General features: G+C 42.9%; 1 protein-coding gene across 1 annotated transcript; it reads left to right on the top strand.

Annotated features, from left to right (window-relative positions):
* The first annotated feature begins 4,038 nt into the window (after nucleotides 1-4,038).
* Nucleotides 4,039-11,705, top strand: PIP (prolactin induced protein). Its single transcript, XM_004046388.3, has 4 exons — nucleotides 4,039-4,173; nucleotides 7,154-7,259; nucleotides 11,041-11,155; nucleotides 11,484-11,705. Exons 1-4 carry the CDS (start codon nucleotides 4,079-4,081, stop codon nucleotides 11,606-11,608), a joined length of 441 nt encoding a protein of 146 aa, XP_004046436.1. The 5' UTR covers nucleotides 4,039-4,078; the 3' UTR covers nucleotides 11,609-11,705.
* The last annotated feature ends 615 nt before the right edge of the window (nucleotides 11,706-12,320 follow it).

Below are 12,320 nucleotides of genomic sequence, written 5' to 3' on the forward strand. Positions count from 1 at the left end.
GGCTTCCTCTTTTCCCCTCCCATAACCTGTAGCACCACTGTAACCTGATTTACTACCATAACCTGGTTTTGGCCATGCTCCAAGACCTCATTCTTTTGTAACCTCAAGATGGTACATGAGCTTCTGTACTCCCACTGAGGAGTTGGAGGTCATCATTCTCTCCCATGCACGTTAATAAACTTGTATGCCATTTCTCCTACTAATCTACTTTTTGTCAGTTTATTTTTCAGCGAAACTTCAGGAGGCAGAAAAAAAGTTTTCCCTTGGCCCCTACATCACCAGGGTGACCTTAGAAATGACACCAAAGGCCAGGCATTGTGGCTCACACCTGTAATCCCAGCCCTTTGGGAGGCCAAGGGGGGTGGATCACCTGAGGTCAGGAGTTTGAGACCAGCCTGGACAACATGGTGAAACCCCATCTCTACTAAAAATAGAAATAATTAGCTGGGTGTGGTGGCAGGCACCTGTAATCCCAGTTACTCAGGAGGCTGAGACAGGAGAATCACTTGAACTTAAGAGGTGGAGGTTGTGGTGAGCCGAGATTGCACCACTGCACTCCAGCCTGAGTGACAAGAGTGCAACTCTGCCAAAAAAAAAAAAAAAAAAAAAGGAAGAAAGAAAGAAATGACACTAAAGATGACAGAGTTTCTAAGAAAAGAGTCACACTCCAGCTTCTCTCACCTCTGAGAGATTTTGCTTGGATATAACCTCCTCTAAGAAACAACTCATTACATCTTACATCTTCAGTATGCATTAGATGCCCTTCTACAAGTCTTGTGCCAATTATGCTTTTATTAAGTAAGAGGAAATATAGAGTAGTCACTCTAAGTGCCAACCCCGGATTCACTTCTATCTGGGTTCCGATGGTTTGGCTTAATCATATGGCCAAGCCAAACTTCAATACCTTTGTTATTTGTTGGCTCTGTGACTTGAACAACTTATTAAAACCTCTGTGAGTTTCCTTTTCTCAACTTTAAACTGTTGCTACATCAATAAATAGACTAGACAAGTGTTTAAGGGCATACACTCTGGTATCAGACTACTTGATTTTGAACCCCTAACTCTGCCAGTTACTAACTTTGCAACTTGTTCTCACCAGTAGGCAGTGCAGTGGTTAAAGGGTCATGTTCCAGGGCCACACTGCCAGCGTGGAAATTCTGGCCCCACCCAAAGGTGTATTCGCCATTAAGTTAATGGCATGAAGCCTCAGGGCTTCCTACTTATGGGTGCCTCCTCCAAGATCCTGTACCTGTAGTTTACATTTGTAAGTTTGGATTCTATTTCGAAAAGAGGTTCTCAGATAGTGTAAATCAAAACTCAGATTCCACAAAACCTGCTTGCAAAGTTGACTCTGCCATATACTGGCTATATGGTCTGGGTTAGATATTTATCTCCTGGGTCTCTGTTTCTCCTCTTGTAAAGTGGAATAAAAATGGCAACCATCTTCACAGCGTTGTAATAAAGATTGAGCTAATATATGTTAAAATGTTTAGAGCAGTGTAATGCACACAGCATATGCTTCATGTGTGTTGGTGTCTATAACTCCCTCTCTGTCCACTCCTTATCTTCTTCTCATGAGCCCTGTCAGGACTAAGACTATCTTTCTCTTTGCAAACTTAGCCTGTGGCAAGCCTCACCTATATTCTAACTCTTTCCCTATGGGACTATACACATTCTCTTCTGTAAGCTTCCTGAGTTGTTTACAATCTGATTTTATCAACCTTTATTTGATTTCTTAAACCTAGACTTGTTCATTCTTTATGGCATAATAATTATGGTTTCTTTTTCTCCCTAATCTTCTTCCTCAAGGGACCTCAAGCTTTTCTGTTAAGATTTTCAACTGATCCAATGAGTCTGACCCATATTATGGAGGTAATCTGTTTTACTCAAATTTTACTGATTTAAATGTTAATCACATTTAAAACAAACAAACAACAACTTCACAGCAACTTCTAAACTGTTGTTTTTCCAAAAAGTGGGCATCATGCCTAGCTAAGCTAACAAATAAAAGTAACCATCACAGCAGTCATGGCCTGAATAAGACTTGTCCTAGGCCAGGCACAGTGGCTCACACCTGTAATCCCAGCAATTTGGGAGGCCAAGGCAGGTGGATCGCTTGAGGTCAGGAATGTAAGATCAGCCTGGCCAACATGGTGAAACCCCATCTCTACCAAAAATACAAAAATTAGCCGGGTATGGTGGCACCCGCCTATAATCCCCACTACTCGGGTGGCTGGGGCATGAGAATTTCCTGAACCCGGGAGGTGGAGGTTGCAGTGAGCTGAGATCATGCCACTGCACTCCAGCCTGGCTGAGTGAGATTCTGTCTCAAAAAAAAAAAGATTGTCCTGTACATTGAAGGGTTGTAGGTATTGCAGTTTCCTGCTAGCTCACAGAAGAACAGCCTCATTTCCTTCAATAGATGCTCTTAACCTATCGTCATCTGCCTTCCTCTGGACACTGCCTTTTGGGAGTGCTGGAGTTGCATCCTCAAGGACAGGGCTATGCCTTCAAAGAGCCAAGCAAAGAACTTTTCCTGCATTTTCCCACACAGACACTTCCTAGATTTTTCTGCCTTATGCCTGCCTTGGTCAGTCTAGCTAGGATGTGCTTCAAATGGAAATTATGCAAGTGAGAAGGACCAGGTGTAAAGACAATTTAATTGTGGGAAAAGGCTTACAAAGGAAGGTCATTGTGACCCTCACAAGCAGTGTTCTTGAGTGGATAGGACATAAACAGGGAAGAAAGCATGTGATCATGAGAACAGCTGAAGTTTTAAGTGAGCAAAGACATGAATGGTGTCCAATTCAAAGGAAAGAGAAAGTAGATCCAGGAGTTGAATAAACAGACAGAGCAATTTTGAGAGATACATCCAGAAAGCAGAAGCACACACTTACACTTTAGCTCTGAATCCTGGCTAAAGCAACATACAGAGGCGGTAACTCCTAGAACTCTGATTTTCACTCTGTTGCCAGAGAGGCTCTTCCTGGGCAGCTGTCTGCCATGCAAATGATAGAAACAAATCCCATAGTATTGTAAGTCATAGGTTAAGGAGCAGATTTAATTTCATAAGGAGAAATAACACAATGCCAGTGTCAGCAAGAGCAAGTCTCCCCATCATCCCAAGGAGAGGAATTCTACAATCTGGGTATCTACTGGACATAATGTGGGCTCCATTCTCACAGAAGGAATCCTTTCCACTGTGGTTCTTCCTGTGTGGCTTACGCATGAGACAAGTGTAAGAAAGTGGCCATGTCAATAAGAAAATGAGCCAGCTCTTTGGTGCCAAGAAGTCTGATTTGGGGGTGCCAGCTATTTATAGGAATTGTCTAGAATTAAAATATCACCCTGCCTTGGGGATTGTGGGGCAGCTGGGGATCTTGGGCATCTGCAGTATATTGCAACCACACCTGAAATTAAGAAGGACTCAATGACAATAAACATCTTTATATCACCCAGTGTCTTGAACTCACTTCCCCATCATGTAGAGCAGCTCAGGTCTTCTCTAGCTCTTCCACCTCATGATGGGTAGTGACTGCTAGGGAAGTCCTGATCATCCTAGCCCTCCAAGAAATGTTTTGAATAGCATTGCATCTTGAACTCACTATAATTTGATCAAGCAAAGATGTTCTATGTCTCTGGTCTGAAACCTGCCACCACAGCTGGGTTCTCTGCTTTCAGAGACCAGGGGAGCAGTGACTGAAGCTAAGACTACACATAGCACTTCACACAGGCAAATTAGGAGGGAAAAGAAAACTGAATCTGTAAACTCAGGAAAAACTGGTGTATCTTTTGAGGTCCCAGCCATTTTGAGAAACTCTGACGCTGAAAAAATAAGGAAGAACAATCTGACTCCTCTCTCAAACGCTGACATTCTAGCTGAGTGTTGATTTTTTCTTAGAAAAATAAACTTTGGGTCAACAAGGAAAGATCACGAGTGGGGAGGGTGAATGGGTGATTCACCTCATGGATCTCCCTGGCAGCTCTTGCACTTCCTTGATCAATCTGTATATAAGAAATGTGCTGGGCACCTGGGACACCACTTCTCTGGGACACATTGCCTTCTGTTTTCTCCAGCATGCGCTTGCTCCAGCTCCTGTTCAGGGCCAGCCCTGCCACCCTGCTCCTGGTTCTCTGCCTGCAGTTGGGGGCCAACAAAGCTCAGGACAACACGTGAGCCATGCCCTTCTCTTGCCCACAAAAAAAAATTGCAGGGAGGGCTCCTCTCCCAGTCTGGAAATCTACATATCTCTTTCTGAGAATTTCTTTCAACTTCCCAGAACTCTAGTCCCGGGAGCTCCCATGGATCTCCTCCCAGGTTCCACTTCTTGTCCTCTTAGGAAGCCCCACCAACTCCTCTCACATTTTTGCTGGGTGTTTCTGCATTGCCAGTGGAAATAAAGCTCCAAATGTACCTACAGGCTGTAATTAGTAGTTAGTCTTCATCTAACATGCTGATCCACATCTTGTTCATAATTTATACCTTTGTTCAGATTTCTGCTCAGTAAACTTTACCTTCTCACACCTTGCCTCCTAGAAGAGAAGCATAACAGGTCTGTGAGTTCCAGCGGCAGCTTAGGGCAGCTTTGGCAGGACTGGCTAAAGGACCAGAGGCCCTGGCCACTGCCCTGTGGTCTAAGATTGAGCTAGACTGGCAGCTTAGACATTCTTCCTAACCTGAAGTCTGAAGATGAATATGATGTCCTCTTGCTCTCACGTATACTGGGACCTGAGAGCACAGGTTCAGAAGTCAACTTATTGAGAACACATGTGTGAAGGAAGCAGAAAAATTGGAGCAAGTAAAATAAAGTAGAAAATGGAGCCAAGGGTCTGGGAGAAAGCAGCGATACCCAATCTAGGGAGTTTTCTCTATAGCAGTAGGGTTTATAATGCTGGGTTTCTGGGTTGTGATCTTGGAGGTACTCTCTATGGCATGGTCAGATATTCTGTCCTGGAGGAAACTGTTCAGGGTTTTGACAAGCTAATGTAATGGAGGCAAGTGTCCCAAGAAACCCTGCATGGGGACAGATTCAGATCCCACCCCATTCCCGCCAGATGACAGTCCACTTAGCCCTGAAGGGCAGCAAGGTATTCAAATAAGCTATGCTAATTAGGTTATCAACCGTCCATCCTGATTTGCCCAGGACTTTCCTGGTTGTAGCATTGAAACTCTACCCTCCCCCGCCACCTCCACAACCCATTCTGGAAAAGACCTCAGTCCTGGGTAAACTGAGATGGTTAGTCACTCGAACTAAGCTGGTCATCCTATCAATCTGAAACTCATATACAAATGGGAGAGATTTTGAAGTTGCTTAGGTATTTATACCCTTTTCCTGTGCACTGGGCACTACAGCAATTGGCACCAAAAAATAGAATCTCTCTAAGATGCTTTGCCCCAAGAAAATGGGGCTGTGAGACACTGTGGGCTAAGAATCTCAATTCCCTTCTGTCCCACACAATAACAAAGGTCCATAGCCGGGAGTTTCTAGGGAAGAGAAAATAACTCTCCTGGCCCCAAACCCAGTCCTCATTGACTGAAGAAGAATATTTGACTATTTTATTTGTCTCCATTTCCTTTCCTTTTCAGATTGCAGTGTATGGTCTAAATGTAGAGTAGTATCTAAAGTTCCCAAACATGGCCATATGTCCAAATTTCCTAAGGAGCTAAATAAATACAAATTCCTAAACCCTACCTAGGGACCACAGAAGGAGGATCTTCAAAGATGCTCCTACAAATACCTCCAGTGCATTGAGATGTTTGCTGGGTTTTTAAAATTTTTTATTATTTTATTTTATTTTTCCATAAGTTACTGGGGTACAAGTGGTATTTGGTTACATGAGTAAGTTCTTTAGCGATGATGAGATTTTGGTGCACCCATCACCCGAGCAGTATACACTGCACCATATTTGTAGTCTTTTAGCCCTCACCCCTCTCCCACTCTTCCCCGCAAGTCCCCAAAGTCCATTGTATCATTCTTATGCTTTTGAGTCCTCAAAGCTTAGCTCCCACATATCAGTGAGAACATATGATGTTTGGTTTTCCATTACTGAGTTACTTCACTTAGAATAATAGTCTCCAATCTCATACAGGTCACTGCAAATGCTGTTAATTCATTCCTTATTATGGCTGAGTAGTAGTATTCCATCATATATATATATATATATATATATATATATATATATATATATATACACCACAGTTTCTTTATCCACTCGTTGATTGATGGGCATTTGGGTTGGTTCCACAATTTTATAATTGTGAATTGTGCTGCTATAAACATGTGTGTGCAAGTATCTTTTTTGAATAATGACTTCTTTTCCTCTGGGTAGATACCCAGTAGTGGGATTGCTGGATCAAATGGTGGTTCTATTTTTAGTTCTTTAAGGAATCTCCACACTGTTTTCCATAGTGGTTGTAGCAGTTTACATTCCCATCAGCAGTATAGAAGTGTCCCCTGATCACTGCATCCACGCCAACATCTACTGTTTTATGATTTTTTGATTATGGCCATTCTTGCAGGAGTAAGGTGGTATCGCATTGTGGTTTTGATTTGCATTTCCCTGATCAAGAGGTTTGCTGGTTTAATGTGATTCTGTTGCTAGAAAATTTTCTCCTAATAATGACTTGAGCCCTCCTACTCAGTAGACAACCACCAGAGCCTGTAGGATGTTATCAGGAAGTGGCATGTGGTATTGTACATTTTTTCTTTTTAAAAACTTGTTTTTGGTCAATGGAAGGGAAGAAGATGCTCATTCATTGATGGGCATTTGGGTTGGTTCCATGATTTTGCAATTGTGAATTGTGCTACTATAAACATGCATGTGCAAGTATCTTTTCTAAATAATGACTTCTTTTCCTCTGGGTAGATACCCAGTAGTGGGATTGCTGGATCAAATGGTAGTTCTACTTTTAGTTCTTTAAGGAATCTTAAAGTGTCCTAGTTGTTTTATTAAACAAAATTAAATCTGTGTGAAGTTACCAATCCAATCAACACATGAAAATTCCAGGGGATTCCAATGCTGAACAATTGATCCAAGCCCCATAATTTCCCTCCCTTGCCCATCCTGTGCCCCTTGCCCTGTTCATGGCTCCCCCCTCACTCAAAGATTGGTCTCTGATCTTGGTGTTCTGATTCTCTCTTCCCACAATCAGTCGGAAGATCATAATAAAGAATTTTGACATCCCCAAGTCAGTACGTCCAAATGACGAAGTCACTGCAGTGCTTGCAGTTCAAACAGAATTGAAAGAATGCATGGTGGTAAGTAGAGGACTGGGGGCGTGGCTTCAAAAGATAATTCAGCTCCTTGATTATAAACATAATTTAATCTCTCACTTTAATAATGTACAGTGTACTTAATGAAACATTCTCACTTATGTTATGCTACTTGAGACTCAGAACAACTGTGGGAGCTTGGGACAGATGACTTCTCATTTTCCAGATGAAGAAATTTGAATCCAGAGAAGTCTAGGATAAATAAGAAGGAAAGGAAGAAGGAATAGGAAGTGAGAAAGAGGGAAAAAGAAATAAGTGTAAGAGCTAGTAGAGAGGCGGTTAGAGTCCTTCCAAGGTCCTGAGCATGTTTAGTTTAGGATGGAGGGAGGGGAGTTCTCAGAAGAGAAAGCAGCAACTCCACACCATAGGTTGAGGTGGGTGGGCAGAAGAGGACATGCAGGATATGACTCCTCCTCTCCAGTAAGCACTGAGCGACTCTACTGTCCTCTTGCCTTCTTCTGCTCCTTTGCTCTGGGTCACCAGAAGTGGACTCTTGTTCCAGCCTCCCCACCCTGACAAGGAGCTCGTAATCATCTCCTCCTTTTCCCCAAGTGCAGAAGTCCAATCTCTGAACAAGGTCAGAGGTTTTCAAACGGTAATGTGTCTAAAACTCACTCGGGGATCTTGTTAAAATTCAGAGTTTCATTCAGCAGGTCTGGGGAGATATTAGAACTTCTGGGTTTTAACAGACGCCCAAGGTACACCAAGGCTGTGCCCAAAGGATCACATTTTTGAGCAGCTTGGGATTAGAGCATTATCCCTCCTGTCTAGCTGCCAAGGGCCAGAAGTCAAATAGACTTATGCAGTTATTAATCCACAGTGACTCTTCCCTGGGACACTGGTTGTGTGTCCTTTTCCTAGTCATTGATCTCAGGTGTCACAAGCATGCAAACTGCCCCCACTACCTTTGTTCTAGCGCCAAGACCCATGCATCTCCCATCTCCCCTACTCCCTCCCCAGACCCTTCATGAAGGACACCTTCTATCAGGCAGCACAAGTATTTCCTTACAACATAAGTTTCCTAATTCAAATGAGACTTAATGACAATGATTACATGTAAAACAACATTGAGAGCATGAAGATTGCTATTCAGTCAACTGCATTCTAGAAATATCTCCACACCTGTAAAGAAAAATTCCTGGTCAATGAGCAAAGAATATCACAGCTGCTTTGTCAAATTTTTTTATTTTCAGTCCAAGAATCTGAGACATGTACACTAATTTGGGGTAGGAGCTAGGCTGAATCATAATTTTTCAACTTTGTATTTTGTTTATCACAAACACAGGTGAGAATGAGAATAAGAACATGTACATAATGTGTACATAAAATTTTTGTGAAAATGCTGGTTTCTAGTGGTAATAGTTAATGGTAGTGGTAGGTATAATAAGATATGTTTGAATCAATAAAATGACATGTGACATAATTTTGTGCTTTTGTGATTAATAAAAGTATGCTTTTAAGCATCATGCTAGTACTCTAAAATAAAGCAATCTTTTCAAAACCCACCTAAGCACAACTAAAAGAATAAGAAATCCTTAGACTAACTGACTTTGCAAACTAGAAATAATTTACAGGAAAGGAAATTTTGTTAATTCTAGTCAACAAATTTTTATTTGTGGCTTCATTTTTCAAAGTATAACTATTTTTAAATTTTTATTAAAATATATTTATATAACTGTAAAATTCTTACCATCTAATCCTCATTTTTTATCATTTATAATGTTTTCTGTAACTGAATTTTTGGAAAAAGTGAGGTTTAGGCTCATATTTATTTATTTTAGAATTAGAATAGAATATACCTACAATCGTATATTTGAATATAAAGATTGCATAATCCTTTAAAGCTGAAGGAAACTTGTGGCAAAAACAATGCTTAAACATTTTTGTGCTACAGGCCATTTCGTTGGTTTCATGAAGTTTATGAAACATTTATCAGAAAATTGCTTCTAAATGTATAAAGTGCATTGGATTACAGAGAGAAACTACCACATTGAGTAACAGTGACTAACTTGTAAAAAATAAATTTGTGATGCAGTAAGGTATGTGTTTCTTTATGCACACATTAGCTGGGAAAGCAATACATTTAAAATATAGAAGAGTTGAATTTTATTCTATGAACACATTATCTGTGTGATGGATGTTGTTACTTAGCTTGAAGAAGTACATTAAACTGCACTGGTCTTTGGCAACACGTCCCACGTGCCATGCTAGGCATGCAATGGATTCTGATCTTTTATTGTACAAGTGGTGTAAATTCTGATTCATGATGATATGTTGTTGCTAATGTAACAGAAAGGTAAACAAGGCCGGGCACAGTGGCTTGTGCCTGTAATCCCAGCACTTTGGGAGGCCAAAGTGGGCAGATCACCTGAGGTCAGGAGTTCGAGACCAGCTTGGCCAACATGGTGAAACCCCATCTCTACTAAAAATACAAAAGTTAGCCAGGGCTGGTAGCACGCACCTGTAATCCCAGCTACTCAGGAGGCTGAGGCAGAAGAATCACTTGAACCTGGGAGGCGGAGGTTGCAGTGAGCCGCATTCGCACCGTTGCACTCCAGCCTGGGCAACAGAGTGAGACTCTGTCTCTTAAAAAAAAAAAAAAAAAGGGAAACAAGGCACAGGTAGCCTTCTCCAAAGAAACGCCAGGATTCTCCAAGGCATTCTGAGTAAAACTCCAAGGGTGAGAACACCTGAATTTACTGTTTGGGTCTGAACGGCTACTTGATGCTGAGTTGCCACGTAGCTGAGCAAGCTGCAGGAGGTGGGCAGAACGGCACTGGGCCTCAGTCGTGACCATGAGCCAGTCTGATAACTGCCATACATTCAAGGTAGTGCATTCAGGCTGTATTTCGGACCTCTGGATCCGTGCAATGATATGTACATATCTACGTTTCCCCTTGTGATAAAATCACACATACTGCTAATGGCACTGTGGTTCCTTGATGACATTCATAACAGAAGGAATGCTGAATTTCAATTAGAGGTTAGTAATAAAGATGCATATTTTTCCCCTGCCTGAGTCCACAGACTCACTGAATGCTATCCACAGATCCCTCTGGGTCTATGGACCCCAGGATAAAACTGCTGTGTTAAACATTAACTGGACAAAATCTTCTGACTCCACTGAAATTTATATATACAATAATCTGGGATCTTGAATTGCAAAGCACTCAAGTTAAAAAGAAATTTACATCCAAGATGTTATTTGCTTATCTAACAGCCAGGTTTGGTAGTTAATTGTTTCCACCTCATACCTGAGGAAAGTCAGAGTGAGAGGCCTAACTCTCATCACCAAAGGTCACTAAGTCAGAGAGCAGCACAGCTGGGGCTTGGTCACAGCTCTGACAACAAGGCCTGACATTGGCTCCTACACGCAAGTGGCCAGGCTGCTGTCTCACCAGGTCTCAGAGTAAACGTGATTGCAGGTCGATTCCTGAAACCTCTGGCTGGTGACTAAGGCAAGCCTGCTCCCCAGCTGGACAGCTGCCCTGGATGAGCTCTCCTTGCCCTGTGGATTCACTTGCATCCCTATCTCCTCCTGAGCTTCTCCACACTGCTAAGGCAGGAGTTTGAGGGCATTGGAAGGGAAAACCTTCTGACCTAGACTTTGGCTCCTGAAATGATACTACAACAGTAGACTCCCCCTTGCCCTGGGCCCACCTCCACCCCCACTCTTCTCCTCCGGCTTCTCCCTCTCCTATTTTTCCCTCCCTTACCCATTCCCCAAAATAACAATGAATTCCCCCTCCCACCTTCTCCTCACCAGGTTAAAACTTACCTCATTAGCAGCGTCCCTCTACAAGGTGCATTTAACTATAAGTATACTGCCTGCCTATGTGACGACAATCCAAAAACCTTCTACTGGGACTTTTACGCCAACAGTAAGTACAGAAGTTGTCCAAGGAGGGAACTACCCACCAGCCACCACGGAGGAGAAACTATAAACAGAAACATGGCTGCGAACCGAGCAGGACCAGGACCTCAGGGCAGAAGGACAGAAGGGAGGGAGGGAAGAGCATGGGGAGAGCAGATGGGGAAGGCACCCAGGTTCTAAGACAGAGGCATTGAGTGCAAAAAGTTGATACAGGAGACAAATTTGCAAAGGATTTGGGAAAACTGAACCCTAGGGGGCAGAAGCCTGATATGAGTAGAAAAGACGGGACATGGCTGGGGTGTCTGAGAGATGATCTCCGTCCCTGTCTTTTTCAGGAACTGTGCAAATTGCAGCCGTCATTGATGTTATTCAGGAATTAGGCATCTGCCCTGATGATGCTGCTGTAATCCCCATCAAAAACAACCGGTTTTATACTACTGAAATCCTAGAGGTAGAATAATGGAAGCCCTGTCTGTTTGCCACACCCAGGTGATTTCCTCTAAGGAAACTTGGCTGGAATTTCTGCTGTGGTCTATAAAATAAACTTCTTAACATGCTTCTCCATGTTCTGTTTTATCTCCAAAATCTGCTCCTGAAGAACCCCAGATTACCTGAAATTTCTAGAACATTTGTCTTTCAAAGAACCTTTACTGAGGAGATTGTACGGGTTCTCACTGCCCATTGGTATGAAGAGGGAGAGAAGAAGAAACTGGGAAGAGGAGCTATGCTCACAGAGAAGAAAAGCAGTGGCCCTAAAGTTCACGGCACAGGAGTGGCAGAGCCAGGGCAGGCACCAAGCCTCCCTGTTGCTTGACCTCTCTCCATCCCACTGCCCTCCAGCAACAGCTCAGATCCCAGAAGACAGGAGTCCTGTTGCACGCAGCAGAGTCAGGGATGGAGTCCATGGCCCCCTAAATGAGCAGTAGCATTCTATGCTATTCTGTTGCTTGTTTTCAATGGATTGTGACACTCAGGGATATCAGGGTCCTGTGCAGCTCTGCCTGAGGAGCTCAGGCATAATAGAGGAGTAAAGGGGCAGAGGGAGCCCTGAGGGGCTTCATCCCAGAGGGCCAGCCCATAGAAGTGGAATATGAGCAAGGATCAGGTGCACAAAGTGGGCAGAGGGCATTCTAGTAGATAGGACGCAGGCACCAAGAGCCCAAAGCGTGAAA

This window comes from Gorilla gorilla, chromosome 6 (assembly GCF_029281585.2).
Source record: "Gorilla gorilla gorilla isolate KB3781 chromosome 6, NHGRI_mGorGor1-v2.1_pri, whole genome shotgun sequence".
Taxonomy (NCBI): domain Eukaryota; kingdom Metazoa; phylum Chordata; class Mammalia; order Primates; family Hominidae; genus Gorilla; species Gorilla gorilla.